General features: G+C 27.1%; 3 protein-coding genes, 1 non-coding gene and 1 pseudogene across 6 annotated transcripts; 2 read left to right on the top strand and 3 right to left on the bottom strand.

The window, feature by feature from the left end:
• Nucleotides 1-138: 138 nt before the first annotated feature.
• Nucleotides 139-1,482, bottom strand: LOC112602760 (annotated as a pseudogene).
• A 184-nt stretch (nucleotides 1,483-1,666) lies between these two features.
• Nucleotides 1,667-6,028, bottom strand: LOC112602732 (neurofilament heavy polypeptide). The gene is made up of 5 exons (XM_025350973.1): nucleotides 5,921-6,028; nucleotides 3,555-4,434; nucleotides 2,954-3,081; nucleotides 2,685-2,861; nucleotides 1,667-1,817 (listed from the first exon to the last, which is right to left on the bottom strand). Exons 1-5 carry the CDS (start codon nucleotides 5,941-5,943, stop codon nucleotides 1,733-1,735), a joined length of 1,293 nt encoding a protein of 430 aa, XP_025206758.1. The 5' UTR covers nucleotides 5,944-6,028; the 3' UTR covers nucleotides 1,667-1,732.
• A 516-nt stretch (nucleotides 6,029-6,544) lies between these two features.
• LOC112602648 lies at nucleotides 6,545-10,759 on the top strand. Its single transcript, XM_025350836.1, has 8 exons — nucleotides 6,545-6,647; nucleotides 7,139-7,202; nucleotides 7,640-7,808; nucleotides 8,098-8,220; nucleotides 9,101-9,156; nucleotides 9,561-9,639; nucleotides 9,739-9,867; nucleotides 10,431-10,759. Exons 1-8 carry the CDS (start codon nucleotides 6,545-6,547, stop codon nucleotides 10,644-10,646), a joined length of 939 nt encoding a protein of 312 aa, XP_025206621.1. The 3' UTR covers nucleotides 10,647-10,759.
• On the bottom strand, nucleotides 8,893-8,963 carry Trnag-gcc. Its single transcript has one exon. It is a non-coding gene; the product is annotated as a tRNA-Gly (tRNA).
• Nucleotides 10,760-12,939: 2,180 nt separating the features above from the next.
• On the top strand, nucleotides 12,940-22,173 carry LOC112602583 (syntaxin-like). 3 transcript variants are annotated; one of them, XM_025350745.1, is made up of 10 exons: nucleotides 12,940-13,114; nucleotides 14,196-14,280; nucleotides 17,304-17,432; nucleotides 17,935-18,034; nucleotides 18,175-18,249; nucleotides 19,909-20,106; nucleotides 20,221-20,297; nucleotides 20,413-20,550; nucleotides 21,739-21,849; nucleotides 21,960-22,173. In XM_025350745.1, the coding sequence occupies exons 3-10, from the start codon at nucleotides 17,358-17,360 to the stop codon at nucleotides 22,059-22,061; spliced, it is 876 nt and encodes a 291-aa protein (XP_025206530.1). In that variant the 5' UTR covers nucleotides 12,940-13,114; nucleotides 14,196-14,280; nucleotides 17,304-17,357; the 3' UTR covers nucleotides 22,062-22,173. The 3 variants fall into 3 exon arrangements, with proteins under 3 accessions (XP_025206530.1, XP_025206529.1, XP_025206528.1); XM_025350744.1 differs by having other exon boundaries at nucleotides 14,144-14,280; XM_025350743.1 differs by lacking the exon at nucleotides 14,196-14,280.
• The last annotated feature ends 1,545 nt before the right edge of the window (nucleotides 22,174-23,718 follow it).

Raw genomic sequence — 23,718 nt, 5'->3', positions numbered from 1 at the left:
TTCAAAATGATGAAAAAAACGTAGTAGGTACCTACTGCATTTTGTAACCGTTTCAGTAAATCTTCTAAAAAAGCAGTTTATATTGAATATATATATATATATATCAACCAATAGAATCTGACTTGCAAATACGCAATGTGTAATACACACATTAAATAGAAACAGGGAATCAAACAATCGAAAATAATATAATTTTCAAAACGATAAACTCGGCAACGCAAAAAATGATCTTCGGACGAGGTAAAACTTATAAATACTATGGTCCGCAATAAGAGTCGGAACCACAAATCAATCAACGCGGGCACACGTCGTGGACGGCGATCGTGCGCGAGGGGTTAGGTCTACAAGACGATCTCGTCGCAACCGTCGGCCGCGCCACCGCCGTTGAGCGGCCGCAACAGCGTCCTGGGACCGGTGCAGTCGACGTTGCCGGCGACGTACTCGTCGTAGTTGGACTCGACCGTCCACACAGTGTCCCGCCAGCCGGCCGCCACGGCGGTCGGCGTCAGGTACAGGTAGCTGCGGTGGACGAGGACGAAGCTGCGCACTTCCAGCGGCCGGTTCACGTCCCACGCCCACACGTCGGTGCCGCCGTCGGACGTCCGGAAGTAGACGTTGGTGCCCCGGTCCGAGCCCAGCACGTGCATGCCCACCGGCTTGACGCCCACCTCGGAAACGGCACCGTGGGCCACGCTCTCCCGGGACCACGCGTCCAGCGCGAACACGTAGCCGCTGTGCCGGTACGTGAAGTACACGCAGCGCGTCCGGCCACGCCGACGGGACCATCGTTGTAGCGCGGCGTGGTCCGCCACCGGTGGTCTCGCAGCCGAATGAGCGAACTCGCCCGCGCCACGGGCACATCGATGATCTTGTGCTGGCGACGTCCGACACTAACGTGCAGCCGGCCGGACGACGCGAGGCGCCAGCACGCGGCAGTGTCGGCACACTGACGGCCGACAGCGTGGCCCGATCACGGCCCGTGGTCAGGCGTCACGACACGGCCGGGCCCAGCGCACCGGTTGCACAGCGCAGGGGTGCCCGCGTCCACGCTCGAGCACGCCCGATCGAGACAGATCGCCCATGACCACGCACGCGGAGCGCGTCGCGCCGCGACACGGCCCGTGGCTGCGGTAATCGGGATACGGCCGGATGTCCGGCTCGAAGTCGGCCGCGTCCAACCGGAACATGCCCAGCGTCCACGGCACGCCGGACTTCGTGAACCTGGGCATGGCCACGTAGGCGCGCTCGCCGTCCGTTTGGAACCCGTGCACGAGGATCTTGCGCGGATCGTACCGGCCGCACAGTACGTCACCGCTCTCCTCGGCCACCGACGGCCACTCGAGGTTGGAGCCGGACAGCAGAAACGTACCGCAGCACTCGTCGGCCGCCACGAGCAGCGACACGCGGACGAGCAACAGCAGTACGACCGTAATTATTTCTATCATCACACGACCACGAGACTAAGACCCGTCCACTAACTTGGCATACAAACCACAAAATTTTTGATAGTGAGACAGACATCACTGAAATATTATCTGTATATATATATATATATGTGTGTGTGTGTGTTTGTTGATGAGTTGCTATGTGACCGAAGAATTTATTTTTGTTAATATATTAAAACGCGTGTAACCTCCTTGTGGTGAAATAAAAAAAAAAATACAGATTTGGATTTTTTATTTTTTTTTTTTTATTTTATTAAAATAAAAGTAAATATGAAACAATCAGGCGTTTATATGATACCAATTTTGTTCGCAACATCCAATGCATCATAATCCCGTGCTAATCGTACATACGCCTTCTTTTTACCGTCGGGCCTGAAAATAAGAAAAATAAACTGATAGTAAATACGAATTGACGACTAGGGACAGTGATTTCTCAATAGAATCTTAAGCTCAATGATATTATTCTCAAGCTATACTTTAATAGTAACTATCAGAACAAATGTTCAATCATTTATTACAAGTAATATCTGATATTCTCAAAGTCATCATTTAATTAAAACGTTAATTTTCATAAACTAAGCACCTGTGCATCAATTTAAATTATTCAATTCAAAATGTTTTATCAGACAAATATTTGTCAATCATATGATTTTAAATATCTGAGAGATTCTCAATAAGTCATCATATAACAACTTACACTAAACTTTTTGATAAACAAAATACCTTGAACATTTAACACAGTTAATTCATTAATACAACTTATAAAAATTAGTAATTACCAATAACATACATTAGATCAAAAATTATCAGCACAATTTTTTCAAACATTTATTTCAAGAAATATCTGATATTCTCAAAGTCATCATTTTATTTAGTTACTAATGATCTTATTTCAATTTTTATAAAACACCTTATTAATATTTTTGCGTCAGACAGAAATATGTCAATCACATTATTTTGAATATCTGAGAGATTCTCAATAAGTCATCATGTATATTATGGTGGTTAAATAATTATAAGTCAACATAAAAATGTATAGAGAATTATGAATAACTTAAAATATTTCTTAAGTAAAAAAGTATATTTAGAAATTATCAGTTAATAATTGTATCAATCATGAGATAATTTTAATTTTCTGAGAGATTCTCATTAAATCATCACACAACCTCTAAATATATAATAAATAAATAATACAGAAAGTAACTTAAAAATTATTATCTTGTATATTTTATAAATTACCTGATCAAAGTGTTGACTTTGGCCACATTGATATCGTACATCTTCTTAACTGCAGCTTTTACGTGATGTTTATTTGCACGTAAATGTACAATAAAGACTAAGGTGTTGTTGTCTTCAATTTTTTTCATAGCAGATTCAGTTGTCAATGGGAATTTGATTATATTGAAAGCATCCATCCTAAATGAATCATATGTATTAGATTAAGCTCGCTAAATATATTTTGAGTTTAAACTATAAAATATAAATAGTAAACAAATTTATTAATTTACCTATTTCTCTTGGGAACGGATTTCCTTGGGTATTTTGGGTTCCTTGGTGGTTGGAAAGTCTTGGGACGACGGAAATGGACAGAATACCTGATCTTGCGAATTCTAGTACCATGGGGTCCTTTCAAAGTCTAAAAACCAATTAAATTTTATTGATGAACATACTAAGATGAGAAAATGTCATCGCACTATTTATATACTCAATTTGACTATGCAAAACATGACAAATTTATGATTGGATAACCAATCTTCTAATGTTTGCTTTAATATTAAAGTTAATTGGCCTATCTGTTTTATTCATTTTAATGTTAACAATATTACAATTTAAATGTAATATAATTATAGGCATTTAAACTTTAATATAATATAAGCGCATAGCTTAATTAAAAACTAAACCATTTGTAAAAAAAATTAAACATAATTTACTAGACTTTAACGTTTATAAATGATTAATTTACTCTAAGTTTTGAGTTTACTCAAGATTTGTTTTTCTGAACAATTTGCTTTGCTGAGCATAGATCAAAGAGAAAACAAATAATACGCCAATATCTTTAAACAGTTTCTCATTTTACAATATTAGTTATGATATCAAATAATAATTTACCCTAATTTTAGACTTCAGCGCTTTCTTTACAGCATCACGCTTCGATCCAACTTTAACTCCTTTAACGCCTTTGGCACTATCAGCTTTCCTTTCTTTCCTGAGTTTAGCGGCAGCAGCAGCAGCAGCTCCCTTAATTAATTTTTTAGCTGCAGCTGATTTACCTTTAAGTGGTTTCTTGGTTTTATCAGCAGCTTTAGTTTCTTTCTTATCTCCAGTTTTAGATTTGGTTGCTGACTTGGACTTGTCCTTTTTGGCTACAGTTTTTTTAGGTGCTTTGGGAGCAGCTGGATCAACTGCTGCTTTCTTAGCAGCTGGGGCAGATTTTGGTGCATCAGTGGCTTTCTTTTTGGTAGCTTCCTTTTTGGCCTTCTCTGGCTCCTTCTTTGATTTGCTATCAGTAGCTTTGCTAGCAGTAGATTTCTTAGGAGCAGGTCCGGGCTTTTCAGTTTCAGTAGATGGACGTTTGGTACCTTTGTCTGCACTCTTACCCTGTTTAGATTGATCAGCTTTCTTGGAAGATTCTGCCTTAGATTTAGATTCATCCTTCTTCTTGTCTGCTGGTTTTTTTTCAGCAGCTGCTGGTGCAGATTTTTTGTCTGCGGGTTTCTTATCAGCCGGAGCTTTCTTTTCAGGAGCCGGTTTCTTTTCAGGAGCTGGTTTCTTTTCAGGGGCAGATTTCTTTTCGGGGGCTGGTTTTTTATCAGCTGCAGGCTTCTTGTCTGCAGATTTCTTTTCAGCGGGCTTTTTGGTATCAAGCAAAGGAGCGGGTGCAGGTTGCTTCTTTTCTGGTTTCTTTTCAGACGAAGCAGCTGCAGGCTTCTTTTCACTACCTGATGGCTTCTTATCTCCACCACCACTGCCTGATGCAGCAGGTTTAGCTGAAATGAATAACAAAATTATAGAAAATCAGATGAATAGTGAGTATTATAAAAAATATTGTTAATACATTTATATGAAATTAGATAACATAAAATAATAAAATATGAAATGAAAAATCTTAAAGCATATTAGACATTAAAAATAAATTTAACTAATATCTTCTGAAGTATTTACTCATTACATGATTAAAAATTAATTATGTAGTTTAGTCAGATTGTACTTATTTAATATTTAACATTACTTTACTATTAAAATGATTTACCCAAATATACATAATAAACATAAGCAAATATTAACAATATAATTGACTAGGTTTAGATTAAAAACACAATAATAATATATTTCTAACAAACTAAAAATATAAATATACATATAAGTAAGTACTTATAATTAAAATACTTTTTAATTTTTAAAAATTAAGCTGAAAATTATAAAAATAAAATTAACAGAGGTTTGACTTTTACATTAATTGCAATAGCTCCTTGGTAAGTACTCAAAAGGACGTAAAAGTATGTTTTTATTTTTAATTTGATTAAAACCGTTGCATGATAGTGATAATTTTTTTACTACAAAATACCTAAGTGTTTAATTTTCTACAACTTTTTTCTTTATCTTTATTAGAAAATAGATAATTTTTTTTTAAAAAGAAACAAAGTTTCAAAAACAATTTGATCTGAACAATATGAAGTTGATAAAATTTGATGATAAATCGAAAATGTAACTTCTTAAGAGATCAATATAGAATTGACTTAATTGATACATTCAAATTTCTTATTAAAAAATCTCATGTCATAATAGTTCAACAAGTATCTTATCTTCTATTTAGTGTATTATTTTTTAGACTCAAGCATGGCATATATAAAAAAATTACATGTAATGATTAAGAAAACTGAACATTAATAAGTAGATTGGTATATAAATATATTTCTGATATATTTTTATATTTATTGTTTTAATGTCAATGTTATTATTACAAATAAGTGTAACAATATTAAAATATTATTATTTTATTAATATAATATAGGTATAACCATCAGTGGGTAACAGGAAATAATTACACCATTCTAATTTACAACAAAAATTGAAGTTCACAATAAATTATAAAAATCAAACAAAAATAATTTAATACCTTAAAGTGTGAGTAGCACATGAGACAATAGAAGAAAATTGAAAATTTGTATAGGGAATTAAAATTATGTTATTCGTTCGACACCGATCGCTGCTACAAATGCATCGATCAACTTTAAATTATGACGAATAGTAATCGAATACAGTATATCAATGAGATTTAAAACCTTTGTAAGCATGCGATTAACATTCTGAACAAACGTATTAAATAGTATTCAATGCAATCAACCGAGAATGGAATTTAGCGAAAGGCCATGTGCTTATAGTGACGGCACAAAATAGGTCGTAAAATGTTCATACAAATTATTTATTGCAGCCTTAGTACAGTAGTAATAATATAAATATGTTTATAATTAGCTTTCTTTTCACCTTTAGGTGGCATTTTACCGGATTATAAAATATAAAAAGATGTTAATGTAACTAAAAGAAGTAACGCGAACACAACTTTACAGTGAAAGAATCAAGGAAAGAAAAATAGTAGATTTGTTTATAACCTCAATCGACAATGATCAGTGACGCGCAGATACTTCAAGGATAAAACAAACTAAATTTTTATAACATAAAAATAAAAATAATTTTACGAAAATAAAATATGATTGATAGATTTAATTAAATTGATTGTGTTTTTTAATTACATTTTCCACATTAAATAATAATTTTAATAATAATTTTAAATTATAATTATTTTTATAAGTGCTTTGATGAATTTCTTATCGTTTACCTTGTTATCAATATGTTTATCAAATTTTTAAATGATAAGGCATTATATTATTTTAATTATTTTAAAACTAAATTGGTTTTGAATTATTTTGAGAAAGTTGTTTTCAATCTCATTATTTTCATGCTTAATTGAGCGCTAATGAGCAGTTACAATTTCAATTAGTTGAATATCGTTGAATCATCGATGAAGATGTCTTAACTTCCATATTTTATTTTAGTTTTTCAGTGTTTGGTTATTGGTATTTTAGTGAAATCTGAACAAAATGTTTTCGTTAAGAACAAGTTTTTGCGTTCTACATTTAGTGTTCTTGTGGGTATCAACTTTAGCGAATGAAAAAGCAGCTTCATTTCAATTACAAGAACATAGTGAGTGATTTTATAAGTCTAGTTTAATCTTTGAATATCACATTTAACACTATAATGTACTTTTGTACATTATTTTAAAGTTAAATTTAGTCATAATACTATGATATTTATCTACTAATTTATTGTTAAATAACATAGGTACATATTAATAAAGGTGTATATAATATAAGAATTATTATTTATGTTATATTATACTGTTATTTGATAATTAAATTAGTGTATAATGTTTAACTATTTAGGTACCTAAATAAAAATTATATGAAAAATATTTTCAATAAAAACATAAATTACCTAATTAATTTAATTGTTTTGAATGAAGAATAGTGATGTATTATTATTGGTTATACATAAGCAATGAATTATGTAAAGTAAGACTAAAATAAAATTAGGTTTAACAACTTTTATAAATATCCCAGAATTTTAATCTAATATTTTATGATTTGTTTTTTACGTCAAATATTAAATACTGATGAAAAACATTTTATTTTCAGACGTACCAATGTCAATTGATGTCATTAATTTAAAATCTACTGAAAACTCCGATAAACACAAAAAGTTAGTTGTAATTGATTAATTAAACTATTTGTTTAAATATAGGTATATCAAAAACAATGACATAACTGGAAAGTGAAAGCCTAAAAAACTGTTGAATTGTTTCTTTAATTCACAAAAATGAATATATTTTTTAATCAAATGTTTTTGTTGATTTAATTTTTTTACCAGTATATTTAAAATGTAATCATTTTTATAAAATAGAAAAATTAGCTATTTTTTTTTATTAAATTCTTTTTACAAGAGTTAAAGATTTATTTTTATTTTATAAAAACACTTTTTAGTTGAATAAATTTAAATTTATTTTAAAGTGTAAAAACTTAGCATTTAAACTCTGTAGAATATTAAAATCTATTTTCTTGTAATCAAAAATTAGGAATATATTGTTAATAATTTTTAATTTACTGTGTATTTTGATAAATATAATTTTTAAATTACAGATGGAATGGTAGATATCTACCTGACCATTCAAATGGAGAAAACTATGGTAGTATATCAAGAATTGTTACAGAAAATGAAGATTTTGCTGTATATAGTGCTCCAAAACAAAAGAAAAGCATGGTAACAATGGGATCTATGGATATCAATTCTACATGTGACGATGGAAAGGTTTTACTATAATTCATTTTTAATACTTTCATTTGATTTTAATAACATAAGTTATGTTACTAAGAATTTTATTTTATGGTACTTGTAATTATAAAATTATAAATTAATTAAAATTTGAAGGAACAAATAAGTTTAATTATCGACAAAAAATTTCAATATTTAGTAATGAAGGATATTATTTTTATTTATTTAGGTATCCTAAAGTTAATAATTAATAACTATTACTTCACCTAAATAGTGCGTTCTGCAGTTTGTGCAAATTTTGTGAATTATTTATTTATCATTTTAGACAAATTTGACAAGAGATTGGGATGGATCATTATACAACTATACATGCATGTTGAATGAATTTTTACCAGTATCTGATGTTCAACCATTATTGGATAGAGATCTCGTGCCTAAATATTATGTGGTAAATATTATTAAAATTAAACTGTATATCAATATTATTTTTCTATTACATTACAGTACTAAAAACAAATTTTTCAAAGTTATAAATTAAACCCTAAGATTGCCTAATGGTAGTTTTAGGAACTTTTGATCATAGCTAATTAATAATAACTTTAATATAGTTATGTATATATAAATATATTATACATAGAGATTTAATAGATGCCTTTTAGATGCCATATTTACTTCATGCATTTGCATTTTCCTAGTGGCATTAGAAAATATAATATGCAGATTGTAGATTTAATATTATGTTAAAATTATATTTTACTAAATACCTATTTGTCCGAGATTAAGAATCATTTAACTTTAATGTTTAAACCCAAGTATAAATGTATTAGAAATATACTAAAAATTCAAGTTATTTACACACTCAGTTTTAATGAAAAAATAAGATGTTTTAAGTTTTCTAAATTGAGGGGTTAAAAATTTAAATCATACAAGTATTTTCTTGTACATTTTGAAACTTATAATAAATCTTAAGATTAAAAAAAAATTATTAATTTCGTTAAAATGAGAATGTTATTAAGTTATATAGTAATTAAATGATTTTTTTTTTTTATTTGCTTCCGATTTATTTATTAAAAACTACTGTAATTTTGAGAAAAAATATAAAAAAGAGCAAAAAAGTTTCTGCATCAGCCGGGAATCGAACCCGGGCCGCCCGCGTGGCAGGCGAGCATTCTACCACTGAACCACTGATGCTTGTTGAGGTTATATGCAAAATATTATGTATTTATTATAAACCATATAATAATTTAGTTTTATATTAATTTCTAATTGCCTTATTCCTTTATTCAATATTTATTACTTGAAATTTAATCTAACTTTTTTTTTTGTAGGCTAATCATGTATGTATGAAAGAATCAATATCTTACAACCATGATATTCCCTCATTGTAAGTACTCATTTGTAGATTTATATTTTTAACTATTTCTATATGTAATTATAACTTACTATATATATACTATATAAATCATATTTTCTAGGTATTTTTCATGATACATCATGTTATTATTTATATTTTGAAAAATAAATTTTCTTGGATAAAAATAAATATATAACTCTATACAATTTTATAAAATTGGGCATTACTTGAATTTTCAAGTTCATTGTTTTAATATATATTTTTCTGTCCTAAATTAATACAATATACATTTTTTAAATTTTTACCAATAATTGACTCTAGTAGGTTGATTAAGATCTAATGCTGACCATAATGTTATTGACATATTAAACTTTAAATTTTTAATATAATATTATGATATAAACTATGTAATGTATGATTTTAATTTTTGATAGTGGTTCACATCGTCCTGCTTGGGCCAAGTATGGTGAATATAAATTTTTACCAAAACAAAGATGGTTACACAATTTAGAGGTATGAATCATACTAGAGACTACTAGTTGTCTAGCTACTTTTAGTTATTCTAAATATTACTTAATATAACATTTATTATTTTTACATATTTTTTTTCAGCACGGATCAGTAGTAATGTTGTATCATCCATGCACTCACCCAGTTTTAGTTCAACGTATGCGAACAGTTTTAAAGTCTTGTCTTTTCAGACATATTATCACTCCATATAATTTAGTACCTGAAGATCGAGTACGTATAATAAATACCAAGTATTCAGAAATAGACTAGATAAGGGTGCTAGGGAGATATATACCCCTGTGCTGATGAAAATAATAATATTATGGGTTGTACTATTATTTGACAAACAATTTTCCAAGTTACAGCTTATTAAGATTTTGTCATTTTAATGTAAACAAAAATTAAAATTTGTATGTAGGTCATCAATAATAAAGGGTATTTTGAACATCCATAAAATATAAAAATAATTAGATTTAAACAAAATGAGATCGAAATAAATTTATTTTAAATTGTTATTTTATTTTATGTAATCATAACTTTACCATACATACAACAAAATTTTCAAAACTAATTAAATGCAAATTAAATTGTGCTAAAGGTAAAGGGGTAAATATTTACTTTTAGTATATTACATAATTAATTATTTAAAGTTAATCAATTATTTTTAAAAAATATATAGAATTACAGCCACTTTTTTTCAAATTATATCTTAGAAGATTTTGGTTTGGATCCCTATATTTATTTTAACTTCTGAGGTGATTTGTATTTATGTTTTATTTCTTTTTTATTTCTAGCCAATTGTGCTTGTCACTTGGGGTAACAGACTTTACATGAATGATGTGGATACAAAACTTGCAATAGATTATATAAAAAAATATGCAAATCATGCTAAGGAAACCACAGCCAGGGATGGACAATATGATCATTTATTGATTGAAGCAGCAGAATTAATCTCACCTGATGATATAAATATTTGCCCGGCCCCACACAAACGCAAAAATAGAATTTAATATATGTTACACTAACTTTAGTATATAATGTCTTAAGGTAATAAGATATACTTATTTAAATTTGTTGAATTATTATTTCGAAGTGCACAGGTATATTATTTAATGTGTATTGTATTTTAATTATTTAAAAATAAATTTTATATTAAATGTTAATTTGTATTTAAACTAGTTAATCTCAAGACCAAGGTCTAAATAATTTTAACATAACAATTTAGTTATTAATTTTTTAATTTTATAATTAATTTAGTTATTTTAAATTATATACATTTTTTATTGACTTACATTTTATTCTATTCCTGTAAAATTCAAAAGTTAAACTAACATTAAATTTTCTGTTCTTTTAATATTTAATGATCTGTGTAAGAATCTTTAGAAGAATATTTCCAGTTTCAACAAGTTACTTGAAATTTTGAGAAAAAATAAAGTTTTCTATATTTTAATAATATGCTAAATATTATTCTTATATAAGTTATTATTTTGTATATTTTGTTTTAAATGAAATAAATATTTGAAATAGAATCATTTTTTTTCTAAATTAGATTCAAATAAAATAATAAATTAACAAAGTTAACAAAATGAACAGGGTTGACAAGACCTTAGACCTATAAGATTTTTTCCTTATGATTGAAAATCTTATAATGTGTAAAAAAAAAATCATAATTATCAGATATTTATTAATTGCTCAAAAAGAGCTAAACATATATTAACAAAATACCTTTGTATTACTCTAGATAAAAGGTTAACATGGTCGAGTCATTTAAAACTAAAGCAAAAACAACTTATCTAACTCCTCCATTTAGTTTTACCTATATTAAAATCTAACGTATTAGTTACTTTTATAAAAACTAACCAACTTATGATTATAGAGTATTGAAATTTGATAAGCCCATTAACTGAGTTTAACATTCACCCTAATTTAGCCTTCTAGTCAATCAATCGCCTTAAGAGATGATCCATCGTACATAGCAAATAGGAGCCCTTCATAAGGATTTAAATTACAAACAATAAAATACAATTGCTAAAAACTAGCACAAAAAATTTCATTAAAAATTAATCAACCACACTAACCTTTTTATTAAAAACATATCCTCTTTATCATTACCATAAAATATTCTCTGTTAATTAAAAAAAAACTGGGCTAAAAAGTTCTTTTAAAATAAAATTTACAAGAGAAAAAAAAAATTTTAAGTTTTGTTACTGAATGTTCTCTTTTCTGAATGACTATATGTTTAATGTTATTGTTCTTAATTGTCTGCAGTCTATGTTACAAGCGTGTATTGAAAAATACTTTTAGAAACATATAAAATTATCTAGAAATAATTCATTTTTGAATTACAATTTACTAAAAAAATCAAAAAAAATCGATTTTGTCTAAAATTGATTTTCAGTAGAAATTTCTATTTTCCCTCAATTTTTTTTTTCGTTTTTCCTAGTATTTAAAGTGTTGAGAATTTTTTACTTTTATCTTCAAAATACAAACTTTAATCACAATCTTAGTTTTTAACCAGAAAATATATCGAAGTTGTAGATTATACTATTTTTAGTATTTTTACTGTTCAAAAGACGATGAATAATGACAAACACAACAATTTAAAAAAAAAAACACAATTTTATGTAAAAATGTATATATATTATATATTCATCAATTCGTTAAAAATCTAAAATATTCTATACAATAATAATTATGTATTAATGTTGTTTTTATCGTTTATTTTACTCGTCATCCGGATATAAAATAGTATAAATATTTTAAAAACAGAAATTAATCGAAAACTTTGTCTAGTAACGACACATTGCGTTAGATGGTAACTACCTATCGGTATAGAGATACAATATTTTAGTATTTTCACACGATTATTATTAAGTCTATTAAGATAGTATTTTTATTTTTATTTTTAATGTTGACAAAACTATAGGTTGGCCCTTTATATACATGAGCTCTGTCCCCCTCCTTTTTGTTTGAAATTAACCAACATTATTAAACATAGAACAATTTTAAAAAATCTACTCTTATAAATTATTAGAACTAAATTAATGAATATATATAATATGATGACATTTAAAGTATAAATTTACAATGATTGTAATAATATTTTATTCAGATAATTAATAAAACCAATGATTAAAATACTTAATTTAGACAATTTATGCTTTATTGTTTATGTACGATTCATGGATAACTATAAAATTAAAAGCGTAATAATAATGTTCGTAATAATCTAACGGTGTAGCGCGTAGTGGGAGCTACATAAAGTTGTTAGGTACCTACTGTTCAAAACTCGTGTATCGTCATTTCAGTTACGATTTTGTTAGCGCCGAATGTACAGTGTCACAATAATAATACATTTAGTACCTCTTTACTATCTAGTGTAATCTTTATTGTTCGACATGTTTGTGTTGTAAAAGTGAATAGTATTTATTTATTCATTTCAATTATGATTAAAGATAGACTGAAAGAGTTACAAGCTGTAAGTAGTATATTTTTTTTCATGTTTTTTATAGGTACCTAATATGAACATTTTTAAGCAATATGAAACAATAATACTATAATATTTTAATATACTGTATATTCGCCTCTCTAATAAATAATGTATTTATATTTAATATTTTATAAATTAATTTATTATATTTTTCATTGTATAAAATATAAGTAGATAATATTTAACTTACCTATTTGAGTAAGTTTAATCAGGGTAGTTTTTTTTAGAAACCTACAATATAGATAATTTAAATATTTAGTTACATACTTACATACCTACCTACATATTCGCAATACCTATAACAGATTATGATTATAGATTTAATTAACTTATTTTTTGATATCTTATCAATGTATAATATACCGATTAACAATACTAATTATTATACAACATAATATTAAATTATTATTATAAAAAAATAGTTGTTAGATTTAAAGATTTAATTATAGTATGTCAGTAATGATAAATAATCGTTAAAAATAATGGCAAGCATCTACTTAAGTAATAAAACTAACTTTTAACTCAACATTTAATTACGAAATACTTCAATTACTTATTTAATAATTTTAATAGCAGTTTACTTCAATTGCCGAATCTTCAATATAATATTTTATTATTATTATACTTAGATTTAATACTTGCCATATATTTAATATATAATCATTGGCAATTAATTGCTCATTGTATAACTAAATTAATATCAGCATTAAGTAACAAAGTATAACCTTGGATTTCAAATATTTGATTGAGACATATGTAATAATTGTGACTTAATTGCACTTGTCTTATCTACAAAAAAAAAACTGACTGTCAAAACACAATTAAAAATGCTTCGTTTAGTTATTAGATGAAACAAAGAGGTTTTGAATTAAAATTACATAAATTGTATTAAAACCGAAAAAATATATAACGGTTATAAAAAGTGCACCTGACATCGGAAATAGATCATCTTTAGGATAGTATTTTTATTCTCATTGATTTTTGGTTGATTAACTATGTAAATATTCGTTTTGACAGGCCAAACAAAGTACAATCTTCAACATTCTAATTATTTGTTTTGTGCATACAGAGCATGGCTAAATAGATTTATTATCTACCCGTGATACGGAGTTCAAGTAGTGGCCGTTCATATACCTAAGTTGATTGTGTCGTAGGTAGGTACCTAAAATACTACCTATATAGTATAATGAATAGACAATCCTCGTTGCAGTATATGGTTTGTTTGGAAAAAACTCGACACGATTAAATAAGACGTGGGACATATTATTATATGTTATGCTCATTATAATATTATTTTGGTGTATCTACACAATATCTACACATCAACGATAGAATGATTGTATCTACCTATGTAAATTTACTTTAAATAAGAATTTAAATTTTCCATAGATTATGTATTTATTTTAAATTATTATTTATACTATAATATATACTATATGTATAGGTAGGTATATAAATATATTTTTTTACCACAAACATACATACACAATTGGTTTATTGTTATGCCAACTGCAGTTCTGATCTATCTGTTGAAAATGGCACCAATTAATTTTTCCTAACACAATGACTTCAAGGCCTGCATTAGGTAAGTGCCACTATAGTTAACATTCGGTAGTGCGGAACCATAAGGAACATTATTTTTATTGTATTCATAACATGATAATAATTTATAGCGAATAAAAGGCCGTATTAGTCAAACACAAAATACTGGAAAGAAAAAAACGATTAGCCGTATAATATATTTATTATATAGTTATATTATACTTATACCTATCAGTTATATCAAATATAATAATATGTTTTTTAGATCAGTAAACAATATTTTATTTAGAAGGACGGGACGGTATGTCGTCAAAATTCAACATTTACCATAATATTCTACTACCTATAAACATATTAAATATATTATATAGGTAATAACATTGATGCAGTCTTAGATACACCAAAACAACGTAAAATTGTTTTAATATTCTTATTACTTATTAGTATATAGTATACATGTATGCGCTGCAATTATTGGTTAGCTAACATCGATATAAAAACTAGGGAAATATAATATATATATATATATATATATATATATATATATGTATTCTATACATATCTATACCATAGTAGGTTCCATGCGTATAGAATTAATATAATAAATGTTCTCGTAAATTATATTACTCGCCGAGGACGATTTTTTTGTTTATTCGGGAAGACGTAAAAATTAAAATTGTTGTTTCGTACATATAATATTAAGTAATAAACTATAAATTTTAATTTCTGCTCTTTTTTATTTTGTGTATCAGATTACTATTTATCTATAATTAGGTAGGTATGCATTGTAGCCTTATCATATGCTCCATTACTACGTATAAGACAATAGTCAATACAATAATTTGAGTTAAAAAGTTAGAGTTAACATGTCATTGAACTATAAAGATATATTATCTAAATAGGTACATCAAAAATTCAAAACATCAATCTTATCTATATTAATTATATTTATTAATATATAAATATATTATATATTATATGAATAAATATCTATGTAATTTTTAGTTTTTACAGATATTAGATGTATATAATGTATAATTAATTATAATGTAAGATAAGAAAACCGTCTATGCCCAGTGAACTTTTATAGCATTTTATAGAAAAAAAATCTTTTTTATTTTATCATAATTCATGAATCATAACTCGATTAGGTCAGAATGCTAGATATATTTAAATAGCATTTAATTCAAATTTAATTATAAATAATTATGTCGAAATTAAACTGAAATAATTAAAAAAAAAGAACAATATTGGAATTTTATTGTACCTAATTATAGAATTATAGATAGATACCTAGTTAAAATAACAAATCAATTTAAAACTATAAACAAAAAAAAGATAATTTAATGGTTAATGAATAATTATATGTAAGTACGTTCTTATGTTTTGAATTTAAAACGTGTTGGAAGTAAAGATATAAATATAGAGATTATAATTATAAAAGAAGACGCACTTCGTTTTTTTTTTTTTAATTTATTAGAGAATATACAATCTATAAATATTTTTATAACGAAAACATTTAGTAGTTAATTATGAAGAGATTTAGGAATGCATGAAAGATGAAATTGGCTTTAAAGACTTATATTAGATAACCCACCCAAGTAACATTCTAAGACTTATCATTAAAAAAACATTTTATTCAACAAAATCTAAAATATTTATAAGAATTTCATTAAATTTAAATACTATCAAAGGAATATAATATTAAATTATTTAATGATAAAAATGTATATTTTTTTATATTATATTAAACAATTTTGAATTATCTTAACTATTTTTTTTTTTTTTTTTTTTTTGTAATAGGAAGTAAAAATCAAAAAATACGATTATATACTTAGTTAAGGATTGATTTTAAAGATAGAAAATAAATTATAAATGCAGTTTGGTTAGCCCGGTTACCTAAAATCATTAAATTTGTGTAATATTCTAATAATTGATATTTTGAGTCAAACATTTAAAAAAAACTTTTAGTTGAAGTTCTTTGCAATATTTAATAAAAAAATATAAATTGAAATCCATGTAAATTATTAACATAACAAGTAAAAAAACATACATACATATATATTTATATAGTTAGAAGTTAGGTTGTATCGTTTTAAAATTATTTATTAATTATTTAATGATGTACAAATAAAAATTTAAAAACATCAATTATTTATAAAACACAACATTCTTTTACATTATATGTATTAAAAAATATTTAATTAGATAGTTTTAATAACTAAAAATATTAAGTAACCAGTCAAGTAAGATAATTATTAATTATTTGTTTGCATTACACATTTGAAAATATGTAGGTAGTAATTATTGAAATAATTTAAAATTTTCACTTAAATAAGTTTTTCATGAGTTACTTTGTTAAACACGTTATTTATAAGTGAATTATATATATAAATTGCTTAATCAAAACCCATACATAATAAGCGTATACAGTTTGGGATCCTAGATCTAAAATAATATTTCAATCCTTAGTGAAGCTTTATATTGGTTTTAAAATAATAACGTTTAGCTTTTTAGCCCCTTTTAGTTCCTCTCATAAATGATAAATTACGTTTATGCTTAATATTCTACTGGAACTCTTACTAAAAATATACACGCATCGTTTATTTATGGTTATCTTATTTATTTTTTTAAGATCGTTGAAGATGTATTTCCAAATCACATCAACAGAATAGATTCCCGAAATAACATGAGAGGAGTGGACAACGTAGCTCTGGACATTCAATACTCCGAGTATAGTTACATGGAACATTTCTTTGATCAAGTACATTATAAAGTTTAAAATATATCTATTGTTGATACGTATATTATAATAATTATATCCAGAGTTCGACATTAGAAAAAAAAATTGTTTAATTTAATCAAAATTTGATTAATGATTATGACGTCGCGTTTTATGGTTTGTGTAATAGAAAGTTAATCAAACCCAATACCCGTTGTGACGATGAGTACTACCTACCTACCTATATTTTTATTATAATATATGTGTATTATAAAGATACCTAGGTGAAATAATAATAGTAAACAGTATATAAGATAACGTTTTGATGATAATGATGCTTCGTCAAATGTTTGATTGTTACTTAAATTTTCTTTGAAACACCTATCATATGAAATATAAACAAATAAAATATGTCGATAATAATACATACGAGTATAAGTATGTAATATATACCTATACTACAATTATTATTTCGTTTGAAACACGAACTATTTTTAAACTGATACAACATAAATTAAATCATAAAACTATATCAATATTATAGATCGAACAGTGTCGGCTGAAAATAAGACAAATCAAAGAGCATGTAGTGTTGATGAGGACATTACACGGAAAGTTACTACTTCTACCCAGGCAAGATGAAAGTATGATAATATTGTATATAATATTTATATAATATTATAATTTATAACAAATAATAATATATAATAAAAGTTGCATCTTCGACAGTCTATGTTTTATATACCTAAATACTAATATTGTCATTATTGAATTTTTTTTATAGATATGAAACGAGATATAGATATAAAAACAGAAAATGTAAAAAAAATGGGGAAACAAGTCAGCACCACATTAAAAGGTTATAAATTTTTACATAATAATGTATGTATAATAATAACAAAATTGTGTTTGATTTGAAGACAACAATGCAACTTTTATATTAATAATTATATGATTGAGTGCAACAACCAACATAAAATTCCACCTTTTTCTAAAAGTGATTCCTCGTAGGATACAGTAATACTGAAACAAATGCTTTATATCTCAGTACAACGGGCACCGTGATTACTAAGATAAATTTTCCACAACATTATATTGGTGATGGATATTATATTGAAGTATTAAGCATTTTTAATTTGAATTCATAATATTTATAAAAAAATTTAGTAAAATCAGATAACTCCAAATTTAATTCTACGTTTAAAATTATTTTCAAGTAAACAATTGAAATTTAAGATATCAAAATACAAAGTATTATAAACTGTTATTTGAGGTTATAAAGTTATAAAGTGGATTTATCAGGTTATTAAATTATGCCCTTAAATGTTAGATAAATATATAGATAGTAGGATATATGTGTATTTATAATAATAATAATAATATACAATATTTGGTTTGAACTTTGTTTTTTCATACATAACATTGATTATTAGTATATACTTCGCACTTCTATTATTAATATCAAACAGTTTCATGAATATTCCATAAAAATGACACGGTAATAATAAACGCTCAATAATGTTTTTTTTATTGCATACGCGTATATTTACTATATATATTTATATATATATTTATGTATTCACATAATATGGACGAGGTAATATCCTTAATAAAAAAAAAAATCGTAAATGGTAATCTGTAGGCTGTCCAGAACGGATTCACGGGCATCAAGGTCTCGAACAACAGTGGACTTCGGAAATGTCATACATTCTGAATATATATATATATACAAGTATAAATACAATTGATAACAAAAAATATTCTTTAACACTGCCAAGGCCCTTCATTGGCGATTCATTAAATGATATACCGGACATCTTGACTTACTAGTTATTATTATTTTAAATAACACATTTATAAATCATACATTTGTGTAAGTAATATATTTTAAAAGAACGTACTTATAGTTATAAGACGAGTATAAATAATTAAATATTGATTTAAATTACATATAAATACATATTAAAACCAAAAGGCGTTGATGATTGTTTTCTTAAATACGAAACCACCAACTATATAGATTTCTACATTTCTAAATAATGTTTGCATAATCATTCGACTAATTTCACTAAAATAAAATTATACTTAATACTAATCATGAAAGTAATTGCTGAATCACTTTGTGACTAAATTTAGAATTAATTGAAACCATTGTTAAAATATCTGAAAATAATATAATCATTTAGTCGCGTGACAGGAAGTAATATAGTGACAATGAAAAAACGTGAAAACCTCACGGGAAATAAAATAATGCGGTATTAGTGGTAGGTACTACAATTTATTATCCAAAACTATATCTTTTATTATTTGATCGGATTAAAATCAGTTACATGTTTAGCATGCGAAAATAATAATACTAAATATATGTTCGAAAGCCATAAATAAAAATAAGATTTAAGTTTTATGTTTTGCTTTGTCAAAATCTATAAGTACCAATCTATGAAATTAAAAGAAAACCGAAAGTGTGTAGTCGAACTCGTTGAAGCGCTTAAAATATTTTATGAAGTTTTCTTTTTAGGTTTAGAAAAACAGATTAAACAGGAAGAAGACGAGTTTTCCGGTGACAACGAACAAGTGAGCGCCGCGTTGCGGATACGAAAAACCCAACATGCCACCACGATACACATGTTAGTTGAAGCGCTAGCCGAGTTTAATGCCGAGCAGATCATCTACAAAGAAAAATGCGAAGAACGCATGCAGAAAGTCGTGTGCATAGGTGAGTAATTACATTTTTTTTCAAATATGGAACATATATATCTTAATGTCTTAATACATAATCCATTGTCGATTTGATTATAATAATATGTCATTATTATATATTTCTTTGCAGCGAAAGCCGAAATATCCAACGATCAGTTCGACGAACTGGTCAGCCAAGGCAACTATTCCGCCGTGTTCAATGGCAACGTAAGAGCTATTTTTGATTTTCACATGTACCTTACGTTTTGAAAAATATAAAAGCTATTTAATTGAGTATGCAGTGCGCATAATATAGTATATTAATATGAATCAACGATTCCAGATAATTGCCGAAACGCTGGAAGCTAGGAAAACGTTGCAGGAAGTCCAAGACAGGCACTTAGAACTAATGAAACTGGAGAAGAGCATCCAGGAGCTCCGGGACATGTTTGTTGAGATGGCGATGCTGGTTGAAAAGCAAGTATGACGATAATATAAATTATAAATATTATAGTTATATACATATACCTCATTACCTTTCCTGTATGTATATAATACAAGAAGTATAATCCAAGTACTGCAGCAATGGCGTAGATATATACGTTAATTTCACTTTAAATCCCCATACTCAATAACTTATAGGTATGTCCGTCTCTGATTATCATAAATTAATTTTCATTATTGCCATCATTTTTCAACTGATTTCAATACACAGTAATATGAACATTTATATCTAGTACATGAATTCAAGAATCATAGACGTGTCAAAACCGCATAACAAAAATATATGATTCATAATGTGTAATACGTATAAACGTATTATTGTTTATTACTATCATTTTAATTTCTATATCTGATTTTCAATATCAACTAGTTGCTGGTAAACGACAAACGTAAGTACCTATACTGCACTGCAATATATTGTAGGTATACGGTTTTTCTTCCTACAGTGTATAAACAAAGACGAAACAAACCCATTTAGGTACATATTTAATATTATATTATATTATATAATTACTGTATCACAATCACGAAATTGAAACGGTTAAATTGTTAACATTTTAATTATTGGTAATTAGTAAATAGTCTTAATTATGTTTTGTTCGTCGCTTACTCAATCTATTTCTCTTTTTGAATACATTTTATTGATAATGAATTATGATTAATAATATTTAATGTTATATATTCTTCTATCTCAATTTAGTATTATTTTAAAACCATTTCAATTCATAATGTTCAAATCTATGTATTAAATAGACGTAATACTGAAATAGGTATTTATTTCCAAGTGCTCATATCTTGTATTCGGTGCTTACGAAATTCGATTAAAATATTAATAAGATATAAATTTCACATAAGTATAAATAAGAATTTTCGAAAATCATTAAAATCTATTCACGTGTAATTTCTTATTGACTCGTGCATTTCATAAGAATTAATGTAAAAAGTAAAAAGTAAAACTGATATAATCACTTTATGATGTGAATATTAATTAATTGAATACCTATACAATACATTAATATACACTAAGTGGATTTTTCTTATTAATAGGCCTAAACATTTTTTTTTGTTTTTCAATTTTATATTTTAACTACATTTTTTGTTACTAATTGCTTGTTTCCAAAAATGTTATCAATAATTAATGTTAAACTTGTTACTATTTTCACAGGGTGACATAATTAATAGTATAGAACAACATGTGTTAAGAGCCGGGGAAGCTGCTGAAAATGCCAAAATTGAAACAAAAAAAGCGGTCATATACACTAGTAAAGCGAGAGTGGTACGAATAATATTATATTGTTTAATTAAGGAAAGAATTTAAATACATTAAAACACGAATGAGTTCCTATAATACAATTGATTTTTAAAGCCGTTTAATTACTTTTGCAGAAAAAAATCGTCTTCATAATGATTTGCATCTGTGTGACCTTATGCATGATAGCGTGGTTGTACTCAAGTTTTTTCGGAAATGATGAAACCACCGAAACTTAACATCTCCAAAATTTTTTTCATTTATTAAATTGTAACTGTAAGGTGAAATTCTGTGATATTTGTGCAACTATATATATTTATATTTATTTATGTATATTACATCAGTACTTATATTGACTAAAATAATTATTAAGTAAATTGAATGTTAATGATTATGTATTTTTAAACTAGGTACCTATACCAAATAAAATAATTTATATTTTAAAACAGTTCATTGTTATAAAAAGATAAATAAATAAACGTTTATTATAATATTACATTATTACCTGGGTACGCAAAGTCCGGAAAGTAATATTATTATTCGAGTGCTTGTCAAAAACTTCAACACACACGATGTGTACCTTGTACGGTATTTTATATTATACATAATATATAATAGCCAAATAATAGGGATATGATTTGTATAAATCTACGTAGTACGTAATAATGATAATTTAAATGTATAACCTCTTTACTTCTGTAGTTATATCTACGGGTATAATTTATAAAAACATAGATGATAAATACACATTGAGTATAGTATGAGATTATAGTCAGGACATAAATCATAGAACCCACCAAAATGTCAACTCAAATATCTCATAAAATAAACAAAACCCCGGTACTGTGATTCGATTGATTCGAATTTTATACTATATCCAAAAAGATCTTTTCCAACAGTACAAAACGTTGCCAAGATATTTACAAGCGCTTACATTCCAATCTTTGCTATTCAACTATTACAACCCCTTGATTTAAGAATTTTTCATACCCACTATTCCAGATGACCTTAAGTCCTTAAAAGATGTCATGGTTTCGTGACCTACTTGATCGACCAACTCCTAATATTACTCCACGTCATGAAGTTTCAACAAAGGATAGTTCCTTTATCTATTCCTCAGATCCCAGTCTTGAATATGTAATAAATTTATTTTGTGTTATAATCTCTAACACCAATTTTGCATAAAAAGTGTAAAAAGATACTTACAGATTGAATATTTTTAAATAAAAAAGCATACTATAGACAACGTTTACACCATTACGCAGTTTAAATGGTACTATACAAGAATTATAGATACGATTAGTTATAGCCTGACGATCCTAAGTATAAACAGTTTATACAGTATTATACATGGCGTAGCGAGAGTGGGGCTCAATTGAAATTCTATTTTTTATACCAAACGTGTAAGTTTAACTATAAAATGGAAAAAAACAAGCAAAAAAAAAGTCATCAGATAACCTAACCAACCTAAGCGCCCCCTTCCGTGCTTCATACTAATTTTTTTTTCTTATACCAAACGTATAAGTTTTACTATAAAATCGAAATGCAAAAAAAAGTTATCAACTGCCCCCCTCCCCGATTAAAATCCTAGCTACGCCCATATATACTACTTATATACTTATATGCTTAATTATTTAGATAATATATTCACATTTATAGTATATTATCGTGACCAGAAGAGTCGAAAGTATGCTTTATCTATACTATAGCATACAATTGAATGGTTTGTTGGTTATTTGATAATACAAATTACAAATAAATGTTTCTATTTAATTTTTTCTTCATAAAATGTGTTTTAGCTTTCAGATTTATTAAAAACTTATTATTATTAAACTCTTATTAAATTCTGCTGGCGTTTAGGTTCTCTGTAGTCTATAATCTATATCTAGATATAAA

Source organism: Melanaphis sacchari, unplaced genomic scaffold (genome assembly GCF_002803265.2).
Source record: "Melanaphis sacchari strain LSU unplaced genomic scaffold, SCAv2.0 Contig8_pilon_pilon, whole genome shotgun sequence".
Classification (NCBI taxonomy): Eukaryota; Metazoa; Arthropoda; class Insecta; order Hemiptera; family Aphididae; genus Melanaphis; species Melanaphis sacchari.
The sequence above is the reverse complement of the archived record's forward strand: the minus strand, read 5'-3'. Positions and strand labels throughout refer to the sequence as shown.